The sequence below is a fragment of the Trichomonas vaginalis genome, chromosome VI (genome assembly GCF_026262505.1).
Source record: "Trichomonas vaginalis G3 chromosome VI, whole genome shotgun sequence".
Lineage (NCBI taxonomy): Eukaryota > Parabasalia > Trichomonadida > Trichomonadidae > Trichomonas > Trichomonas vaginalis.
Window position 1 is genome coordinate 8356506 of NC_067208.1, and position 23193 is coordinate 8379698.

Consider the following 23193-nt stretch of genomic DNA (forward strand, 5'->3'; position numbering starts at 1 on the left):
AATTGCATTATCGTGCATTTCATGTATATTCATTAATTTCCGCTCTAAATTGTTCTACCATAGAACGCATTTTATCAACTAAATCTTGTAATTCTCTTTCTTCCTCTGTTTGTTCGAGACTACTTAGTTTCCAGTACTCCTCTGCTTTAGATTTATATTTCTGTTCATATGATGGTCCTGAATACTCATACTTTGTTGTTTCTTGTACTATAATTCATTAGAAAATCTATTCATCATTAATAAATTTTTAAACGTCTATTGAACTTCACCCAAAGATGTTACCCCCTAAATATTTTTAATTCTCTTGATTGTTTTTCAATCAAGAGAATTCATGATTTTTATGAATTCTATTAGAAGCAAAAGAAGATTATCCATTTATGATCAATCACCTGATGATGTTTGGAGCACTTTTACAATACACAACCAATTCAGAAACCAATTCAAGGTACAAAACGTTCAAGCAAGATCAACAAATAATGAATGCTTCTTATATAACTGTATATTCATCACCATTACAACTAATAGTGCCATTTATTTTTCGAAAACAAACAATAAATTTCTATACTCAGATTGTTCATTTACTAACTGCAGCAGTAATACAAATGGTGGATCTATATACTTTAACTGTGATAGTTCAATTGTTCAATACCGAACATGTGGCTATAAATCAAAAACAAACTCCTGGGGACATCATTCATATGTTTGGTTAGTTTCTAAATCAAAATAATAAAAATTATCTTTATGAAAGTTCTTTTTATGAATGCGGAAATTTAGAAAAAAATGAGAACAAATTATCTTTGGTATGGAAATATTGAAGTTAAATCAATCAACACAAGTTTCTGTGAAGCAGACTATGACTCAGGAATATATTTAGGTTATCCAACAAGTCTAAGTAATGTAACATATTCATCATTTTGTAACACAACATCAAATAATTTAATTTTAAATTTAATTTATGGTAACTATAATTTTAATTTTTGTAATGTTTTGAATAATGAACACAAAAAATCTGATTATGGAACATTCTGGGCAGTTGATTCAACTGTTCTTATTGAAAACTGTTCATTTTCTGGAAACACAGGATCAGGAGTAGAATTTTATCAAGATAGTTCTGGTTCAATTACTGTTAAAGATTCTTTCTGTGACAGAATAATAGATAAAACAAAAGGATCAGTTACAACAAATAATGTTGAAAATACATCTTCTATTCATAATCTTTCTCACTTTTCATCATATCTGTGTGAAGTTGATTATCCTATTTTAGATTTAGAGATAAGAAGAATATTATCACAAAATATGAAATTATTTATCATTATTCATATCATTTCATTACTTCTCTTTGTATTGTTTAGTAAAATCATAAAATTAATTAAATATACTGTTTATTTGCAGAATCAGTTCATTAATTTAAAATATTTACGTTATTTCCTCCATTCGTCTTCCTCCGGTTTAAATTCTGAAGCAATAGGCAGGCAGTTATGATATATTAATGCTACCATAATGCTTATTCAGAGAAATAATACATTTAAGTGTTAAAAATACGAAATATCACTTTTATTTGCAAAGAGAACGAAATTCTGTATAACTTGTTGTCAGAACTGAAATCTTATTCTAATTTATATCATCTCATTCATTTAACATTTTCTGTGATTAAAATGCATAAATGGTAAGATTATGAATAGTATTTTTTAATATGAAATAAATACACACAATAAAAATTAATATAAAAATATATTTTTATTTGTCTAAAGATGAATCAAAATTTGTTTGTTGAATATTCTAAGATCAAACAAATATTTAGATGTTGGCATGCGACGCCAAAATTCGATTGATGAAGTAGAATATAATTTAGAAAGACCTTTGTGATCGAAGTGATCGGTAAGTAATGAATCCAAGCCAACAATGTATGGGTCAATCATGTGACGAATGAATAATTCGGTCGAGTGGTCGTTGTCAAGACGATCAACTTCGATACCATGGTTACTAATCATGAATGCTTGAATAATACTGTAACTGAATTCAACATTGTAGTTAGTCAAGATGAAACTAGACCAGATAAGTTGAAGTGTGACACATAATGCACGGATCTGTTTAGGACGTTCAAGGATGTCAAACATGTTAAACCAACTTCGTTCAAGATATTTGTCGATGTTATCAAGAACTTCTAAGTTACATGTTGGAAAAATACTAAAATCACAACCACGTGAACCAAGATTCTTGTAACGAATGTATGTAGTCTCTTGTTCAACAAACCGACGTGAAAATGTGAATTCGTCAACACCAAAATCGTATTCGGAACAATCGACGTTCTCAAGAGGTGTTGACAATGATAAAAGTTGACGCATTTTCTCAAATGCTGGTTTGATAATACCGAAAAAGCGTGGTGATTTTCGTTCATAGCGTTGAAAGAGATTTGTGGTGTCAGAGATAATGGAAATATTGTTTTTGCTAGAACGGTGAAGAACTGGATGACGAAGGTCAACAAATGATAAGATTTGACATGAAATATCAACAATATCACAAAACAGTGTCATCTTGGACTTTTTAAGATTCTTCTGCATACAAAATGTGATGTAAAGGGTAACTAAACCAAGTGCACGAACTAAACGTGGATTAGATGTGTATTCCATAACGTGTGGAATGCATCGTTGACCAATTCGGTCGGAATCTTCAATAAGTTTATGAAGAATTTCGTCTTGTTCAAGAGACAATGGGATATCAAAATGTGTTTCTTCGTTTTCTTTTGAACATTCTTGACATTTGATTCAAGGTCCTCAATATAAAATGAAATTTGTCAATAGGTTCAGAAAAATGATGAACAAAGCGATGAATAAATAAATATGTATAAAAAACGGTTTCTCGAATATTATCAAAATGGATACTTTCGTTGAAGTTGTATAATATTCCTGAAATATGATCGTTTGCAATAGATTTGTCGCATGTGTCAACAAACAAATCATTACAAAAAATTTTGTAAAGACCCAATATTTTGAATATGCTGATTCAAACTTGCCAAGATGAAAATGACAAATAGCCGAGTTTTTAATTGTCTCGTAATCATCTGGTTTTCTGTGTTAATGCCAAATCGTTAATATGTTGTGCAATTTTCAATTCACCGATATCAAACAAAAAATCAGCAGTAACACGTAAAAGAAAGAATGTAGGAGAAATTTCGACTGCGCGAAGAATATGTTTGCGTGCTTCTTGTGTGAAATAATATCCTTTAGATCGTAAGATTAAATAATGACAATAATGTTTCCGGTGATCATTGTCAATTTGGCATCGTTCGATTGCATCGCTAGCTCGAAGTATGTCACCAACGGAATAAAGACATTCAGCAATGTAAAGCCAAATACGATCTGTGTAACATTGTTCTGGAACACTCTTGAAGTCTTGTAATGCAAGTGAATACAAACCACGTGACATGTGCATCTTACCTCGTTCTGCAATAGACTCGAAGTCTGTTGGTGATTAAGGATAGCTTTGCTGATCTTAGAAATAGCTTCAAAGACATGTCTTGTAGATGCTAATGCGATCGAAAGAAATTTTAATGCATCTGTTTCGATTTCTTGTGGAAATTCTCGGTCAAGATCTTCAATACACTTAGTCCAGCGACCGGACAAGCAGTACGCAATTCCACGACCTCGGTATGCTTCCAAGTTGTTAGGATCTTTATCGAGTATAAGTGAAAAGTATGTTAATGCAGATGCCAAACTGTTGTTTCGAAGTTCAGAGTATGCCGTGTCGATGTCGTAATCTGATAAGTTGATTTCTTGATCGAAATTGATGTATGTGTCTATGATGTATGGAACATCGAACTTATGTTTCAAAATATTCGCTCGTAAGTTTTGATTTTTGAATTAAACTATTAATAATGCTTGCGTCTTTCACGTCAATAAGAATATTGATGCAGTACACCATATTTTGATTGCTTCTTGCTCGTTATTCATCCAGAGGTGAATAATTCCTTGAATGTAGTACAAAGTCCAATATTTTTCGATATCTTTTGTGTTTCTGCACATTTCTTGAGCGCTGCGCGTACAGATTCTAAATGTAGAAGACAAAGAGCTAATTTGAGATTGACCAAGACGTATTCGGCTGCTGTATTCGCTTGTCGTTGCTCTAAATCGAGAACATCCATAAGATTTGATACATTGCCTCTCTTCAATTCGGCTGATACATCGTGAAGAGAAGCAAAATTCATCAACGATATTCTGCTGAATGAAAATCTTGATAAAATATAGAATTGTAATATATAAATACTATTCCTTTTTATATAAATTTGTTCATTTAGCTCATTTTTTTTTCCCTTCTCCATTTTTTTTTCAAACATTCATTTGGAATAGGTGAGATCACACTCTGGCCAGTTGCGTTATGCATTTAAGTAAATAAGACAATCTGAAAGATATCTAAAAAAACATTTTACAATTGGTCCGGTTCAAGGAGTTAAGAGACTTTCTAATCAATATTTTTATCAAATCATGGTTGTGTTGCTTCTTGTTAGGCAAAATCTGATATTTTTATTGAAGTTCAATATTTACTTGAAAATTGGGATTAAAAGGATCAATACAATACAAACCAATATGAGTGAGTCTTATACTTACCATTCATTTTAGTTTGAAAGCCAGGAAATATGGTTTGATTCCAACTAGCTAAGAAATCTAATCAAATGATATATTCAAATGACATACATCAATAAGACATTGAGATGTCAACCATAATCATATCTGAACGCAAATTTTTTCATTAAAATTTCATTTTCTTTAAGTAGTCTTTCTTTATTTATCGCAATGATAAGCCAATTCAACAACTTAGCATATGTTGGTCATATTGGATGGAGTGCACATATATTTTATATAATTCTTTATATTTGTGTGTTCACTAGAGACGTTAGCTACCATGATATATTCCATCGTACATTATATATAAATAGACAATAAATACCATGAAAATATAATATTTTAAAGATATTTTCCATGGAAATCGGAGATATTTTTTTATTTTATGGCTGAATATTTAAAATTTTGTTCATTGGCGTTCAAACACATCTAACCTAATACAATTTCATTAAGCGATTTATTAGTTCGATTGATGTCGGAATTGAGAATATCGTTAATTTTACGTCATTTTTTATCCAAGAATTGAACTTTATTTAAAATATTTACAAACTTTGCTTACTAATGAAAATCCTATACCGACCAACCAAAAAGTCGTTGCATGATTACATAATTCTGAGCCCCAATCAAAAGTGAAATGAAAATCAAACATGAGTTAGAATCAAAACTCCAGCCAAATCAGAAGCATTTACATCTAGATACATCTCCCAACAATATTTGGGTGATGTTTTATCCAGATACAACAAATCCCGAACCAATTTCAGGTACAAACAAAGGTGTTACAAATGAAGGAGATTGCTTCATATACAATAGTATGTTTTTCAATTTACTTCGAAAACTGCTATTTATTTCCTAAATAATAACATGTTTAAATTTCTCATCTCTGATTGTATTTTTTCGAACTGTAGCTCTCCGAATCATGCTGGAGCAGTTCAAATTACAGGGAGTGGTTCTGTTGTTCAATATAGATCTTGCTGCTATAAATCAATAAATAGGCTTCCCACAAATTCTGAAAATGGACATCATTCCTATATCAAATTAGATTCTTTCAATTATATAAATTATATTTTTGACTGTTCATTTCATTCATGTGGTAATATTGAAAATTCCCATACCAATTATCTTTATAACGGAGATATTGAAGTTAAATCAATCAACACAAGTGTATGCAAGGCCCAATATAGTTCAGGTATTTACATTATGTCAAATAATGTTCTTTGCAAAATAAAACAATCATCATTCTATAACACAACATCTACTAATGACATATTTTGTATCGACAAATTGCATTTTGCTTTTTGTAATGTTTTGAAAAATGAAGTTCAAAATGGTAAAGGAATATTTATGTTATTCAATCCGCAGTTATCGAAAATTGCTCAATTCTTTGCAACTCAGGCAAATTTTTCATACTGACATTGATACTATACATGTTAAAAATGTATTTTGCGACAAAATGAATGGATTATGATATGTATAAAATAGAGAATATTTGGAAACATATATCAATTATATCACAATCATTATTCTTCATATCTATGTGAAGGTCAATATCATAATCATAAAGAAGATACAATAAATAAAAAAGCCACTGAATCATTTCTGCAAATGAGTTTCTCAATTAGAAGATTGAGAGTATAAGAAATAGAAATCAGGAACATTTTTAAGAATACAAATCATATACATCTCTCATTGTTCTTCTTTAACTTATAAACTAGTTTATTGTGATATGAATTGCATAGATTTCAAGATAATGTAAATATTTTTTTGTAAGGAATCATAATGCATTTATTTGATCTCCTTCGGGAAGCCTTCGATCAGGATTTTCATTGCGTTGTGCTCAGCATCAGGAAAAAAGGTGAGTGATTCTAAAACATATATTCACATGATAATATTTATTTCATATTAAAAATGTTAATGTTTTGATATGTTATTTAGCATTTATGAGGTGCTTATTAACATCATCTATTTATATTTCAGTAGTCATGATAGTGGAAATAAAATCGCCTTCAAAAACAATGAATTATTTTTTGAAAAATTAATAATAAGATAAATCTATAAAAATTAATGGTTAAATGAATGTTAAAAAAGAATAGGAGATTATTATCAAATATATATAGGTTTACTTATTAATATAATTTGCAAATATTCGGAGTTCAAAATACTGGATATCCAGCTTTGACCTTTTCATTGTATTCAGCAACAATACGCTCAACAACAGTCTTTGCGGATGTAATATCCTTGAATAAGGAAGCAATTTGTCCAATTTCGAGTTCTCCTTCCTTCATATCACCAAGGAACATTCCCTTCCTTGATCTTCCTCTTCCAAGTAAATCGCTTAATTCTTTGTAAGAAGCACCACGATCTTCGAAAGATTTGACTTGTTTGTAGAAATCGTTCTTGATAAGACGTGTTGCGACAATCTTCTTGAGAGAAAGCATTGTATCGCCTTCTTTGAGGCTTGCGCAAAGCTTCTTGAAGTTTTCATGAGCAGAACTTTCTTGTGTCATAGCAAAAACGAGTTCCAACTTGAATACCTTCAGCACCAAGGGCCATAGCAGCTAACATGCCACCTCCTGTGCCAATGCCGCCTGCAGCAATTAAAGGAATATCAACTGCCTTGCGAACATGAGGGATTAATGTCATTGTAGATGTTTCTTCTGCACCATTGTGACCACCTGCCTCGAAACCTTCAGCAACAACAGCATCTACGCCTGCTTCTTGTGATTTAATTGCAAATTTACTGCTTGAAGTAACGTGAACGACCTTAATTCCGTTGTTTTTAAGTGTTTTAGTCCATGTCTTTGGATTTCCTGCTGATGTGAAGACGACAGGAACTTTATTATCGATAATAATTTTCATTACTTTCTCAACTTCTGGCAACATCATTGGAACATTGACACCAAATGGCTTATCTGTAGCTGCTTTGCACTTCTTGATATGTTCTGAGAGAAGATCTGGAGTCATACTGCCAGATCCGATTAATCCGAGGCCTCCTGCGTTAGATACAGCAGAAGCAAGCTTCCAGCCACTGCACCATACCATGCCACCTGAAATGATCGGGTATTTGATTCCGAATAACTTGGTGATTCGATTACTTGCGTTCGAGATCATTTTTTGATTTTTGTCTGGCTAACTATAGGGGGCTGCATTCAATTAAAATCTGTCACAATGACCTATGATCACCTGCATTCAATTATCTTATCTCAAATTTTTAAATTGACATAAATTAAAGTTGACAGATATCACATTTTGATCATATTTACTTTCAATACATATTTAAATAACGGAAATTTCTCTCAATTTTGAGAGAAAACTGTTCTACCCATAATAACTAATATTAACGAAACACAGTTAATGTTTAGAAATTTTAATTAAGTCTGTTTTCTCTCAAAATTTTATGAATAAGGTTCATTTTATCTCACCCATCAAAAATTTTTTAACAACAAACAATAATATAATTTTGAATTAACTGGGTGATAATAATTAAACATTGATGATGAAACACCCAAAGCATGCAGTGTTTCATGCAAAAGTATATGAGTGTATCTTGTTTCTTTGTATTGTGGGATCTTCTTTACATTAATAAACATTACTGCTTGTAACGGTTGTTTGGTTTTTTTATGTATTTGAACAATGACTGTTGCTGCAGCAGTTTCCAAATCTCCAAATGGTCTTGATAAAACGCTTATGTGTAAATCTTTGTCTGTTTCCGATTTGTCACTTTCTTTGATATCTTTAAGATTATCATAGTTTTTAAGTGAATATTGAGTAGTTACGTGTTTAACTTTTATAAATCTTTTTAATTGATTTGAAATTTCTGTTAAAGTTGATGTTAAAACCTCTTTTTTAGATTCATTGATGACATCTTCTGCGGAACAAATATATTCTGTGTTATTCCAGGTAATTTTGCCATTTTCTTTAGTGCATTTTAGAGTATCATCATTATTAGCATTATTAACGTATTTCAAGTCATAATTAATTCTGATTTCCTTGAAATCGCTTTCAAGATCAACTTCAGCTTCATCAGGCTCCTTTTTTGATTGCAGCTCCTCATGTATGCATGTATGTGCTGCATATTTCATTGCGATAACCAACAAAAACATCTTTATGATGTTTTTGAATGCCCAATATAAAATTTAATAGATATTTTATTTGAAATTTTTGAAGCGAAAATATTTTTAATCAATCATGCTCTAATTTTTGTTTAACCATGCTAGGATGTAAAAATATTATAGAAAAATAACTTGAAATTTTAAGTGTCACTTTTATTTTAGCAAAAATTATTCAAAGAGACAACCTTTATCTTGCATTGAGTAAGTTTATGTCTGTTAGTGTCATTCTTTTTTAAGAGTTTACGTAAAAAAATAATTGCTTTTTATTGAATTCGAACAATCTCGGATAAAAAATGATAAAAATTCTGAAAGCCTCCTTTGGAAACGAAAGTTATTCATGTGGTAATGGAAAATATTCTGTAAATAAGAGCATTCTAAAAGAATATAAATAACAAAATTAATGTACAATTGAATTGAGAGAAACCCATCTAGATTTTGAAAACAGAGGATGTGTAATCAATTCGTTTGAGATAAAATATCTCCCCATGCATTAGCACAAATAAATTAACATGAAATAATTGAAATAAAATAAATTTGATTGTATTCAATACACATTATTTTTTATCAAAATTTGCCAAATAAATGAAAAAGATATTAAAGCTTTATATAATTCTAAATAACATAAATTTGGTTTTGAATCATTATCAAATTGAATTGCAGCCGATTAGTTTCTGAATAAATTCAATTGGACTTAAGTGCTATATTTACTTGTTTTCATTGATTATACATGAATTCAAATTAAAAATAAATATTATTTTATTTCAATTTTTTGAAGAAAATAAAATGATTATAGACTTGATTTTGATTGATTTGATAAAAGTATATAAATAACAAAATCCTAGAATTTAAGTGATGAGTATTGTTCTTCATACCATTCGAATTTTTGCAATCAATTCAAGCATTTTTCAATATTAAGTTCTCTCCGTATAGAGAAATTGTGTGAGAACGAATTATATTAATGAAATGTTATATTAAACAAGTATTGTGTAAGTGAAATTTTGGAGATTATTTTTCAAAATCGTTGAAAATATAGTTTTTATCAAATTTAAACTAAAGAGAAGACTTTATTTTACATAGTGTCTCATAAATGAACTGTAGATTTTTAGACAGTCCTGGATTCGTCAACACCATTGTATTGATCGTGATAAATCTGTATATTATAGTAAAGCAAAAAGTTTTTTATATCATTAAATTTGAACATGTGGTATTAATGTTTTACAATAAACATCAGAAACTACCCTACGTTCCCAACTTCTGGAAAACGGTTTTTCACCTTATGATCAGTTTCAGACACTTTGGAATCTCCCAAACTTTGATATTTGCATTATGATAGAGAAACGTGTCTAGTTTAACGCACTGTTTTTTTAAAGGCAAATGATGATATCACATGAATAATTCAAATTATCAAATTTTGAAGTACCAGTCCAAAGGGTTAATTAGATCCTACACAGATGTGCGATAGTGAAACATATGTGTTCTTGATTTGAGAGTCCTACTGATAGAGGTATGAATCTCACAGCTTTGTGTGAGTGTGTCTGACACTTGTATAGAGTGGAATATGCGCCGACATATATTATATAATAACATGTAGTTGATAATTATGAAAAAATAGAATTTGATGCGAATGATATTGAAAGTTGTTTTGTAATTGATATTTTTCTTATATGTGTTAATTAGTAAATGGCTTGTTTGTTTGTGATCGTACTGTGAAAAATGAAAGGTATTTTAAATTAAAAAAATGAGATTTTGAGATATCTCTAGAATTAAGAATTTATTATGTATTTGACTTTTATATAAATATGTGTAAAGGATCTCGATGTCTATATGCTTTAAATAAAATTAAATAAAATAGAAGAAAAAATTAAAATGACAAGAAGATATATGGAAATGTAATTTGTATTGTATTGTTGTTGGCAAAATGATTTTAATACAAATTTAAGGATTTGAATGGATTTGAAATTAAATGATTTTTATTCAAGGAATAATAAGATTTTGAACTGGTTTTTATTTTGAGAATGTAAACTCCTTCCATAGGATATGTATTAGAAAGATCAATGTCAAACTTTTTGAAAGAATTGTTTTTTTGTTGAGTGATTTTCTCTCATTTGATAATATATTTAAAAAAAAAAAAAAAAAAAAAAGATAATATAGGAAGTTAGTGCACCGAGAGAGTCGGCGCGCTCGGGCTGTGCAAAAAGTGCTTCGGAGCTGCGCCCTCTAGCCCTGAAGATGTTAGTATAACTTTGTCCGGACAAGTAAGGGTCTATCGTCGCTACAGGAAAAGTTACAGGCGTTCCAAGGAAGTATACTTTGAGAAGCCTTCTTCTGGGTCGAAAACATTATATATTGTGTCGCTTTTCACAAATTATATATGTTTTCATGTTTTGTCACTTTTCTGTCACTTTTCAGGAAAAAAACATTTTTATTATTTATTAAATGAATTTTAAAAACCACGTTACCGTTCTTTGGAAATAAGAGTAGATGTAAAGATATTCTATTGAGAGAACTTAAGAAACTACGAATGTCTAACATTTGTAGATTTGTTCGGGGAAGTTTCTATATATCCCATTTGTGCCATACAATATTCCCAGACTCAAAGATTATATCAATGACTTCGACAACTATATGGACCGTCTCAAACATATACCAGACACAAACAATATATTGAAAGAGTTAAAAGAAAGATACCTATAGGTAAGATGGAACGTATACCATTAGATAAGAAATATTGTGAGAGAAGGTTTTGAAAAAAGCAGAATATATAGACTGGGATAGTATATCTGCTAGACTATTATATAGTGGTGCTATAAGAGTTCATGACATTGAAACACTTATGTCAAACGTTTTATATCTTAACTATACAAATGTTTTCAAAGAGGACATAGAAAATATATTGAGGGTATAGAGTTTGTGAGATGTCGTTGGACAGAGTTGTATGAAAAAATATAAGACAAGGAAAATGTTTTCTTTATAGTGGACCCGCCGTTCTATAACACATGGGATTTTCAATACCAAGTAGACTGGACTTTGAGAGACTCTTTAGAAACTTTAGACGTTATACATAACCATCCATGCTTTTACTTTACATCCGATAAAAGTGGTTTGGAAACCGTTATGAGATGGTTAGAGGACATACATGACTATGAGTTTAGATATGATAAGATAGAATATGAGAGAGGTCCTATAAACCGGAGAAAAGTGTCATAACAAAGAAATTTTACTAGTAAGTAAATGTGGTTTGAAATAGGACTACTTGTTTTAGGTTTTTTCCATTGTGTCATTTATTATTTGACGTGGCAGAAAGATATAGAGAATATGAAGATGAACCAATGCCTGCAAATGTCCAGTATATGTACTCGTAAGAGATATTTTTATCTAATATTAAATGGACGCACAGAACTTAGCGAATGCACAGCAACCTGGACAACCAAACCCAGAGAATATTCCAAATGAAGTTAGAATACAAACTGCAATGGCAAACTATGGTCAAGGCCAACAGATGTACAAATGCAAACTGCCATGTCAAATGACGCCGCGTTAGGTTTGCCACCATGGTATGCAAATATGAGATGGAAAGAGTTTTATACAAACCCTGAAGTGGGATATAAACAACTCTATGCAGATGACGCGAAACAGGAGTTGACCCAGAATATGTTTTCTACCAGAGGAGAAACAGAATGTATGAGCTCCAGTTAAAGAATGCTATGGAACTCAACAGGAAACGTAAGAGACAGGCGGACATTAGATTTTTACATATAGTAAAATGGGTTTCTTCAGTAGTATTGGAAACTTCTTCAGAAGAGTTGGAAGAGGTATATGGAATGGAATAAAAACCGTAGGAAGAGGAATTTGGAACGGAGTCAAAATATGGTAAAAGATAGGTCAGTTTGTTGGTATTATACCTAAAGACCCTGAACCAGAAGAAACAGCTCCTGTTATACAACAGCCTGAACCTGCACCACAGTCAGTTGGCAACCAAATCCAACACCTCAACCGTATTAAAAAATTATATTTTTACCGTTCGATAGTAGTTGTATATGAAACTAAGTTCTAAGTAAAACGCATGGTATAATGGAACTATTCTCTTTCTTCCATCTGTTGTAAACCATACTTGAAAGTCTGAAATACTTCCACTTGGTGGTTCGTATAACTTTGTAGGTTTTTCGTAAAAGTCATTTGCCAAGCATAAAAAAGAGTTTTGGGCGCCAGAAAATGAAGCATGAACAAATAATAGCATCTGAGTCGAAAACATTTTCATATGTTCATTAGGGTTTTCGACTTCATAAAAGTCCGGGTGTACTGGATATGCTGCAGGCTGATTAACATCCTCATAAATCTATACCATGCCAAGTTGTTATATTTTGTAGAAATATAAACGTTTTCTCCAAGGTCTTCTATTTTTATGATTTTAACAGTTGCATTTTTCCGTTCATATATAATATCGAGATGGTACTCTCCCTCGTCAATGTTATACTGGTTTGCATATTCGATATAGATGTCGATTCTCTCTTATAGATTAAATTATATTATTGTTTGTTGTTAAAAAATTTTTGATGGGTGAGATAAAATGAACCTTATTCATAAAATTTTGAGAGAAAACAGACTTAATTAAAATTTCTAAACATTAACTGTGTTTCGTTAATATTAGTTATTATGGGTAGAACAGTTTTCTCTCAAAATTGAGAGAAATTTCCGTTATTTCAAATATGTATTGAAGTAAATATGATCAAAATGTGATATCTGTCAACTTTAATTTATGTCAATTTAAAAATTTGAGATAAGATAATTGAATGCAGGTGATCATAGGTCATTGTGACAGATTTTAATTGAATGCAGCCCCCTATAGTTAGCCAGACAAAAATCAAAAAATGATCTCGAACGCAAGTAATCGAATCACCAAGTTATTCGGAATCAAATACCCGATCATTTCAGGTGGCATGGTATGGTGCAGTGGCTGGAAGCTTGCTTCTGCTGTATCTAACGCAGGAGGCCTCGGATTAATCGGATCTGGCAGTATGACTCCAGATCTTCTCTCAGAACATATCAAGAAGTGCAAAGCAGCTACAGATAAGCCATTTGGTGTCAATGTTCCAATGATGTTGCCAGAAGTTGAGAAAGTAATGAAAATTATTATCGATAATAAAGTTCCTGTCGTCTTCACATCAGCAGGAAATCCAAAGACATGGACTAAAACACTTAAAAACAACGGAATTAAGGTCGTTCACGTTACTTCAAGCAGTAAATTTGCAATTAAATCACAAGAAGCAGGCGTAGATGCTGTTGTTGCTGAAGGTTTCGAGGCAGGTGGTCACAATGGTGCAGAAGAAACATCTACAATGACATTAATCCCTCATGTTCGCAAGGCAGTTGATATTCCTTTAATTGCTGCAGGCGGCATTGGCACAGGAGGTGGCATGTTAGCTGCTATGGCCCTTGGTGCTGAAGGTATTCAAGTTGGAACTCGTTTTGCTATGACACAAGAAAGTTCTGCTCATGAAAACTTCAAGAAGCTTTGCGCAAGCCTCAAAGAAGGCGATACAATGCTTTCTCTCAAGAAGATTGTCGCAACACGTCTTATCAAGAACGATTTCTACAAACAAGTCAAATCTTTCGAAGATCGTGGTGCTTCTTACAAAGAATTAAGCGATTTACTTGGAAGAGGAAGATCAAGGAAGGGAATGTTCCTTGGTGATATGAAGGAAGGAGAACTCGAAATTGGACAAATTGCTTCCTTATTCAAGGATATTACATCCGCAAAGACTGTTGTTGAGCGTATTGTTGCTGAATACAATGAAAAGGTCAAAGCTGGATATCCAGTATTTTGAACTCCGAATATTTGCAAATTATATTAATAAGTAAACCTATATATATTTGATAATAATCTCCTATTCTTTTTTAACATTCATTTAACCATTAATTTTTATAGATTTATCTTATTATTAATTTTCAAAAAATAATTCATTGTTTTTGAAGGCGATTTTTATTTCCACTATCATGACTACTGAAATATAAATAGATGATGTTAATAAGCACCTCATAAATGCTAAATAACATATCAAAACATCTAACATTTTTAATATGAAATAAATATTATCATGTGAATATATGTTATAGAATCACTCACCTTTTTTCCTGATGCTGAGCACAACGCAATGAAAATCCTGATCGAAGGCTTCCGAAGGAGATCAAAATAAATGCATTATGATTCCTTACAAAAAAATATTTACATTATCTTGAAATCTATGCAATTCATATCACAATAAACTAGTTTATAAGTTAAAGAAGAACAATGAGAGATGTATATGATTTGTATTCTTAAAAATGTTCCTGATTTCTATTTCTTATACTCTCAATCTTCTAATTGAGAAACTCATTTGCAGAAATGATTCAGTGGCTTTTTTATTTATTGTATCTTCTTTATGATATTGATATTGACCTTCACATAGATATGAAGAATAATGATTGTGATTATTAATTGAATATGTGTTCCAAATATTCTCTATTTTAACATTCATATATCCATTCATTTTGTCGCAAAATACATTTTTAACATTGATAGTATCAATGTCAGTATGAAAAACTTTGCCTGAGTTGCAAAGAATTGAGCAATTTTCGATAACTGCGGATTGAATAACATAAAATATTCCTTTACCATTTTGAACTTCATTTTTCAAAACATTACAAAAAGCAAAATGCAATTTGTCGATACAAAATATGTCATTAGTAGATGTTGTGTTATAGAATGATGATTGTTTTATTTTGCAAAGAACATTATTTGACATAATGTAAATACCTGAACTATATTGGGCCTTGCATACACTTGTGTTGATTGATTTAACTTCAATATCTCCGTTATAAAGATAATTGGTATGGGAATTTTCAATATTACCACATGAATGAAATGAACAGTCAAAAATATAATTTATATAATTGAAAGAATCTAATTTGATATAGGAATGATGTCCATTTTCAGAATTTGTGGGAAGCCTATTTATTGATTTATAGCAGCAAGATCTATATTGAACAACAGAACCACTCCCTGTAATTTGAACTGCTCCAGCATGATTCGGAGAGCTACAGTTCGAAAAAATACAATCAGAGATGAGAAATTTAAACATGTTATTATTTAGGAAATAAATAGCAGTTTTCGAAGTAAAATTGAAAAACATACTATTGTATATGAAGCAATCTCCTTCATTTGTAACACCTTTGTTTGTACCTGAAATTGGTTCGGGATTTGTTGTATCTGGATAAAACATCACCCAAATATTGTTGGGAGATGTATCTAGATGTAAATGCTTCTGATTTGGCTGGAGTTTTGATTCTAACTCATGTTTGATTTTCATTTCACTTTTGATTGGGGCTCAGAATTATGTAATCATGCAACGACTTTTTGGTTGGTCGGTATAGGATTTCATTAGTAAGCAAAGTTTGTAAATATTTTAAATAAAGTTCAATTCTTGGATAAAAAATGACGTAAAATTAACGATATTCTCAATTCCGACATCAATCGAACTAATAAATCGCTTAATGAAATTGTATTAGGTTAGATGTGTTTGAACGCCAATGAACAAAATTTTAAATATTCAGCCATAAAATAAAAAAATATCTCCGATTTCCATGGAAAATATCTTTAAAATATTATATTTTCATGGTATTTATTGTCTATTTATATATAATGTACGATGGAATATATCATGGTAGCTAACGTCTCTAGTGAACACACAAATATAAAGAATTATATAAAATATATGTGCACTCCATCCAATATGACCAACATATGCTAAGTTGTTGAATTGGCTTATCATTGCGATAAATAAAGAAAGACTACTTAAAGAAAATGAAATTTTAATGAAAAAATTTGCGTTCAGATATGATTATGGTTGACATCTCAATGTCTTATTGATGTATGTCATTTGTATAATTCATTGATTAGATTTCTTAGCTAGTTGGAATCAAACCATATTTCCTGGCTTTCAAACTAAAATGAATGGTAAGTATAAGACTCACTCATATTGGTTTGTATTGTATTGATCCTTTTAATCCCAATTTTCAAGTAAATATTGAACTTCAATAAAAATATCAGATTTTGCCTAACAAGAAGCAACACAACCATGATTTGATAAAAATATTGATTAGAAAGTCTCTTAACTCCTTGAACCGGACCAATTGTAAAATGTTTTTTTAGATATCTTTCAGATTGTCTTATTTTACTTAAATGCATAACGCAACTGGCCAGAGTGTGATCTCACCTATTCCAAATGAATGTTTGAAAAAAAAATGGGAGAAGGGAAAAAAAAATGAGCTAAATGAACAAATTTATATAAAAAAGGAATAGTATTTATAATTACAATTCTATATTTTATCAAGATTTTCATTCAGCAGAATATCGTTGATGAATTTTGCTTCTCTTCACGATGTATCAGCCGAATTGAAGAGAGGCAATGTATCAAATCTTATGGATGTTCTCGATTTAGAGCAACGACAAGCGAATACAGCAGCCGAATACGTCTTGGTCAATCTCAAATTAGCTCTTTGTCTTCTACATTTAGAATCTGTACGCGCAGCGCTCAAGAAATGTGCAGAAACACAAAAGATATCGAAAAATATTGGACTTTTGTACTACATTCAAGGAATTATTCACCTCTGGATGAATAACGAGCAAGAAGCAATCAAAATATGGTGTACTGCATCAACTATTCTTATTGACGTGAAAGACGCAAGCATTATTAATAGTTTAATTCAAAATCAAAACTTACGAGCGAATATTTTGAAACATAAGTTCGATGTTCCATACATCATAGACACATACATCAATTTCGATCAAGAAATCAACTTATCAGATTACGACATCGACACGGCATACTCTGAACTTCGAAACAACAGTTTGGCATCTGCATTAACATACTTTTCACTTATACTCGATAAAGATCCTAACAACTTGGAAGCATACCGAGGTCGTGGAATTGCGTACTGCTTGTCCGGTCGCTGGACTAAGTGTATTGAAGATCTTGACCGAGAATTTCCACAAGAAATCGAAACAGATGCATTAAAATTTCTTTCGATCGCATTAGCATCTACAAGACATGTCTTTGAAGCTATTTCTAAGATCAGCAAAGCTATCCTTAATACACCAACAGACTTCGAGTCTATTGCAGAACGAGGTAAGATGCACATGTCACGTGGTTTGTATTCACTTGCATTACAAGACTTCAAGAGTGTTCCAGAACAATGTTACACAGATCGTATTTGGCTTTACATTGCTGAATGTCTTTATTCCGTTGGTGACATACTTCGAGCTAGCGATGCAATCGAACGATGCCAAATTGACAATGATCACCGGAAACATTATTGTCATTATTTAATCTTACGATCTAAAGGATATTATTTCACACAAGAAGCACGCAAACATATTCTTCGCGCAGTCGAAATTTCTCCTACATTCTTTCTTTTACGTGTTACTGCTGATTTTTTGTTTGATATCGGTGAATTGAAAATTGCACAACATTATTACGATTTGGCATTAACACAGAAACCAGATGATTACGAGACAATTAAAAACTCGGCTATTTGTCATTTTCATCTTGGCAAGTTTGAATCAGCATATTCAAAAATATTGGGTCTTTACAAAATTTTTTGTAATGATTTGTTTGTTGACACATGCGACAAATCTATTGCAAACGATCATATTTCAGGAATATTATACAACTTCAACGAAAGTATCCATTTTGATAATATTCGAGAAACCGTTTTTTATACATATTTATTTATTCATCGCTTTGTTCATCATTTTTCTGAACCTATTGACAAATTTCATTTTTATATTGAGGACCTTGAATCAAAATGTCAAGAATGTTCAAAAGAAAACGAAGAAACACATTTTGATATCCCATTGTCTCTTGAACAAGACGAAATTCTTCATAAACTTATTGAAGATTCCGACCGAATTGGTCAACGATGCATTCCACACGTTATGGAATACACATCTAATCCACGTTTAGTTCGTGCACTTGGTTTAGTTACCCTTTACATCACATTTTGTATGCAGAAGAATCTTAAAAAGTCCAAGATGACACTGTTTTGTGATATTGTTGATATTTCATGTCAAATCTTATCATTTGTTGACCTTCGTCATCCAGTTCTTCACCGTTCTAGCAAAAACAATATTTCATTATCTCTGACACCACAAATCTCTCTTCAACGCTATGAACGAAAATCACCACGCTTTTTCGGTATTATCAAACCAGCATTTGAGAAAATGCGTCAACTTTTATCATTGTCAACACCTCTTGAGAACGTCGATTGTTCCGAATACGATTTTGGTGTTGACGAATTCACATTTTCACGTCGGTTTGTTGAACAAGAGACTACATACATTCGTTACAAGAATCTTGGTTCACGTGGTTGTGATTTTAGTATTTTTCCAACATGTAACTTAGAAGTTCTTGATAACATCGACAAATATCTTGAACGAAGTTGGTTTAACATGTTTGACATCCTTGAACGTCCTAAACAGATCCGTGCATTATGTGTCACACTTCAACTTATCTGGTCTAGTTTCATCTTGACTAACTACAATGTTGAATTCAGTTACAGTATTATTCAAGCATTCATGATTAGTAACCATGGTATCGAAGTTGATCGTCTTGACAACGACCACTCGACCGAATTATTCATTCGTCACATGATTGACCCATACATTGTTGGCTTGGATTCATTACTTACCGATCACTTCGATCACAAAGGTCTTTCTAAATTATATTCTACTTCATCAATCGAATTTTGGCGTCGCATGCCAACATCTAAATATTTGTTTGATCTTATGAATATTCAACAAACAAATTTTGATTCATCTTTAGACAAATAAAAATATTTTTTATATTAATTTTTATTGTGTGTATTTATTTCATATTAAAAAATACTATTCATAATCTTACCATTTATGCATTTTAATCACAGAAAATGTTAAATGATGAGATGATATAATTAGAATAAGATTTCAGTTCTGACAACAAGTTATACAGAATTTCGTTCTCTTTGCAATAAAAGTGATATTTCGTATTTTTAACACTTAAATGTATTATTTCTCTGAATAAGCATTATGGTAGCATTAATATATCATATACTGCCTGCCTATTGCTTCAGAATTTAAACCGGAGGAAGACGAATGGAGGAAATAACGTAAATATTTTAAATTAATGAACTGATTCTGCAAATAAACAGTATATTTAATTAATTTTATGATTTTACTAAAACAATACAAAGAGAAGTAATGAAATGATATGAATAATGATAAATAATTTCATATTTTGTGATAATATTCTTCTTTATCTCTAAATCTAAAATAGGATAATCAACTTCACACAGATATGATGAAAAGTGAGAAAGATTATGAATAGAAGATGTATTTTCAACATTATTTGTTGTAACTGATCCTTTTGTTTTATCTATTATTCTGTCACAGAAAGAATCTTTAACAGTAATTGAACCAGAACTATCTTGATAAAATTCTACTCCTGATCCTGTGTTTCCAAGAAATGAACAGTTTTCAATAAGAACAGTTGAATCAACTGCCCAGAATGTTCCATAATCAGATTTTTTGTGTTCATTATTCAAAACATTACAAAAATTAAAATTATAGTTACCATAAATTAAATTTAAAATTAAATTATTTGATGTTGTGTTACAAAATGATGAATATGTTACATTACTTAGACTTGTTGGATAACCTAAATATATTCCTGAGTCATAGTCTGCTTCACAGAAACTTGTGTTGATTGATTTAACTTCAATATTTCCATACCAAAGATAATTTGTTCTCATTTTTTCTAAATTTCCGCATTCATAAAAAGAACTTTCATAAAGATAATTTTTATTATTTGATTTAGAAACTAACCAAACATATGAATGATGTCCCCAGGAGTTTGTTTTTGATTTATAGCCACATGTTCGGTATTGAACAATTGAACTATCACAGTTAAAGTATATAGATCCACCATTTGTATTACTGCTGCAGTTAGTAAATGAACAATCTGAGTTAAGAAATTTATTGTTTGTTTTCGAAAAATAAATGGCACTATTAGTTGTAATGGTGATGAATATACAGTTATATAAGAAGCATTCATTATTTGTTGATCTTGCTTGAACGTTTGTACCTTGAATTGGTTCTGAATTAGGTTGTGTATTGTAAAAGTGCTCCCAAACATCATCAGGTGATTGATCATAATGGATAATCTTCTTTTGCTTCTAATAGAATTCATAAAATCATGAATTCTCTTGATTGAAAAACAATCAAGAGAATTAAAAAATATTTAGGGGGTAACATCTTTGGGTGAAGTTCAATAGACGTTTAAAAATTTATTAATGATGAATAGATTTTCTAATGATTATAGTACAAGAACAACAAAGTATGAGTATTCAGGACCATCATATGAACAGAAATATAAATCTAAAGCAGAGGAGTACTGGAAACTAAGTAGTCTCGAACAAACAGAGGAAGAAAGAGAATTACAAGATTTAGTTGATAAAATGCGTTCTATGGTAGAACAATTTAGAGCGGAAATTAATGAATTACATGAAATGCACGATAATGCAATTCAGAAACGGGACTCTTTAATAAACGAATACCAAACAGCAAAATATGCACTGGATGTTGAAGAACTGTTGATGAAATTCAGAACCAAAATTTAATTATTATAAATTACTCTGATATTCTTTTCTATCAACATGAAACTTCCAAAATCTTTTATTCCAAGGAAAAGCATCACCATCTAAAAGAAAGCAAACTTCATTACTGAAAATAATAGATCTAGTTCCACGAATTTTGGACTTAATCCTTGAATTCAAATTGTTATCAAATACCATAATAAGAGAATCTATAAGTTTTTATTGATTGATCATATATTTTTCTAGGAAAATCGTATTGTATGTTAGTCAATGTCTTATAATTTATTTATTGTTATTTTTTGTTTAAAATTACTTATATTTAAGTGAAATTACATATAAAATAATGTTTTAACACTTAGTAAAATAGTCTTAGATATTAGGTTAAATGATTATGTAATACTAGCCAGAAATTTTTTATTGCAGATCAAATGCAATCATACTTGAACCATAATTAAATTTGTTAGTATACCTATTAGATTGTGAATGAGTTTCACCTAAAACTTGGAGGGAACAGGACAAATTTGCCACACGGCACTTTTTTTTAAAAAAATTAATGGAGCAGAGCGATACTCTGCTGCAGGAGCCCCAAGGCTCCCAATCATTACGAAAGGGAGCCTCAGGGCTCCTGAGAATCCATCAGCAGAGGCCTTTTCATTTGGCCTCTGCTGATCAAAGATTCGGCGAAGCCATTCTTCGTCTCAGGAGCCCCAAGGCTCCCAATCATTACGAAAGGGAGCCTCAGGGCTCCTGAGAAACCTCTTTGAGAAGGTTTTCTTTAAGAAAACCTTCTCAAAGATGATTGTCAGCATTCACTCAAAATCTACCAAGAGTTTCAAAGTTTCAAATCTATCTGAAATGAAGCTTTGAATCTCTTGTATATCTAATTGTAGAGGTACCTTTTCAAAATGTCTTCTATTGATTAAATTTAATCAGTAAAAGTCATTTTGAAAAGTTACATCTCTATAATTGCTATTGAGCATTCACTCTTGGAACCTTGGAGCTCTTGTGTAGTGCATGAAAACTCCAAGATTCTAGCATAAAACATATATCATAGACATAATTTCTTCAAATATAATTTAAGGTTATTTTTAAAAAATTAGAAAAGCGTAGTTTAAGGTTATTGAAAAGTGACAGTTGGCAAATTTGTCCCGCACTCATTCCAAGTTTGAAACGAGGAAACCGAAGGATATTATGGTGAAAATTTTTACCACTGTTAATCAATTAAAATGGAACTTAGGCTTTCGAGAATGGAAAATATGAATGTCGAGCTCAAAAGTGACAATTGGCTGATGGCAATACTTATTTTAGTTGGTTTAATATTCCTCTTCATTTCAGTCCTCATGCACCTTTATCTTGCATATCTTCTCATGTTCAGATGGAAGACAGCATTTGCACAAAAGTTATTCAAATATCCAGGTGATAAAGTTGACGATGCAGAGCCACTGGCCAAAATTGTTGCTTTATATTCTATCTCATTTTCAGTTGTTTCAATTATTGCCGCTTCATACTACTTCGCTCGTATTGGCAGATACGCTTTACCTTGGGTTGTTTGCGGACTTGGACCAAAATGCTTTGTTGGTCTCTACGTTTTTGCTGCATATCCACAGAACTGGTTAAATGCAACAATTTTGTTCACACCTCCATTAACTGCCTTGGTTTGCCTCCTTCTTTCTTTCAAATAAGTTTCTCCCGTGTTAAATATTAACAATTTACTTATATTCGGCTAATATCATTATTTTTAACTGAATAAATTCTTATAATTTTTTTTTCATTTCATTAAGTCCAATTTTTAAAGACTA

At 31.1% G+C, this 23193-nt stretch overlaps 6 protein-coding genes and 1 pseudogene across 7 annotated transcripts, besides 1 other annotated feature; 4 read left to right on the forward strand and 3 right to left on the reverse strand.

Moving 5' to 3' along the window:
* Positions 1-1745: 1745 nt before the first annotated feature.
* Positions 1746-2982, reverse strand: TVAGG3_0828130 (suppressor of RPS4-RLD 1 family; the record flags this gene model as incomplete). Its single annotated transcript, XM_051248356.1, has 1 exon — positions 1746-2711. One exon carries the CDS (start codon positions 2709-2711, stop codon positions 1746-1748), a length of 966 nt encoding a protein of 321 aa, XP_051083831.1.
* A 3731-nt stretch (positions 2983-6713) lies between these two features.
* TVAGG3_0828140 lies at positions 6714-7815 on the reverse strand (annotated as a pseudogene). The gene has a single exon: positions 6770-7727. A coding segment is annotated over exon 1 (958 nt).
* A 5781-nt stretch (positions 7816-13596) lies between these two features.
* TVAGG3_0828150 (nitronate monooxygenase family) lies at positions 13597-14609 on the forward strand (the record flags this gene model as incomplete). Its single annotated transcript, XM_001307132.2, has 1 exon — positions 13597-14553. One exon carries the CDS (start codon positions 13597-13599, stop codon positions 14551-14553), a length of 957 nt encoding a protein of 318 aa, XP_001307133.1.
* A 2394-nt stretch (positions 14610-17003) lies between these two features.
* On the forward strand, positions 17004-19613 carry TVAGG3_0828160 (suppressor of RPS4-RLD 1 family; the record flags this gene model as incomplete). The annotated part of the gene is made up of 1 exon (XM_001307131.2): positions 17124-19595. One exon carries the CDS (start codon positions 17124-17126, stop codon positions 19593-19595), a length of 2472 nt encoding a protein of 823 aa, XP_001307132.1.
* Positions 19614-19932: 319 nt separating this feature from the next.
* TVAGG3_0828170 (uncharacterized protein) lies at positions 19933-21024 on the reverse strand (the record flags this gene model as incomplete). The annotated part of the gene is made up of 1 exon (XM_001307130.1): positions 19967-20551. The coding sequence occupies one exon, from the start codon at positions 20549-20551 to the stop codon at positions 19967-19969; it is 585 nt and encodes a 194-aa protein (XP_001307131.1).
* A 67-nt stretch (positions 21025-21091) lies between these two features.
* TVAGG3_0828180 (Staphylococcal complement inhibitor SCIN family) lies at positions 21092-21767 on the forward strand (the record flags this gene model as incomplete). Its single annotated transcript, XM_001307129.1, has 1 exon — positions 21092-21418. One exon carries the CDS (start codon positions 21092-21094, stop codon positions 21416-21418), a length of 327 nt encoding a protein of 108 aa, XP_001307130.1.
* Positions 21768-21900: 133 nt separating this feature from the next.
* Positions 21901-22550: a mobile genetic element.
* Positions 22551-22620: 70 nt separating this feature from the next.
* TVAGG3_0828200 (protein of unknown function, DUF1304 family) lies at positions 22621-23138 on the forward strand (the record flags this gene model as incomplete). Its single annotated transcript, XM_001307128.2, has 1 exon — positions 22621-23076. The coding sequence occupies one exon, from the start codon at positions 22621-22623 to the stop codon at positions 23074-23076; it is 456 nt and encodes a 151-aa protein (XP_001307129.1).
* Positions 23139-23193: the final 55 nt, after the last annotated feature.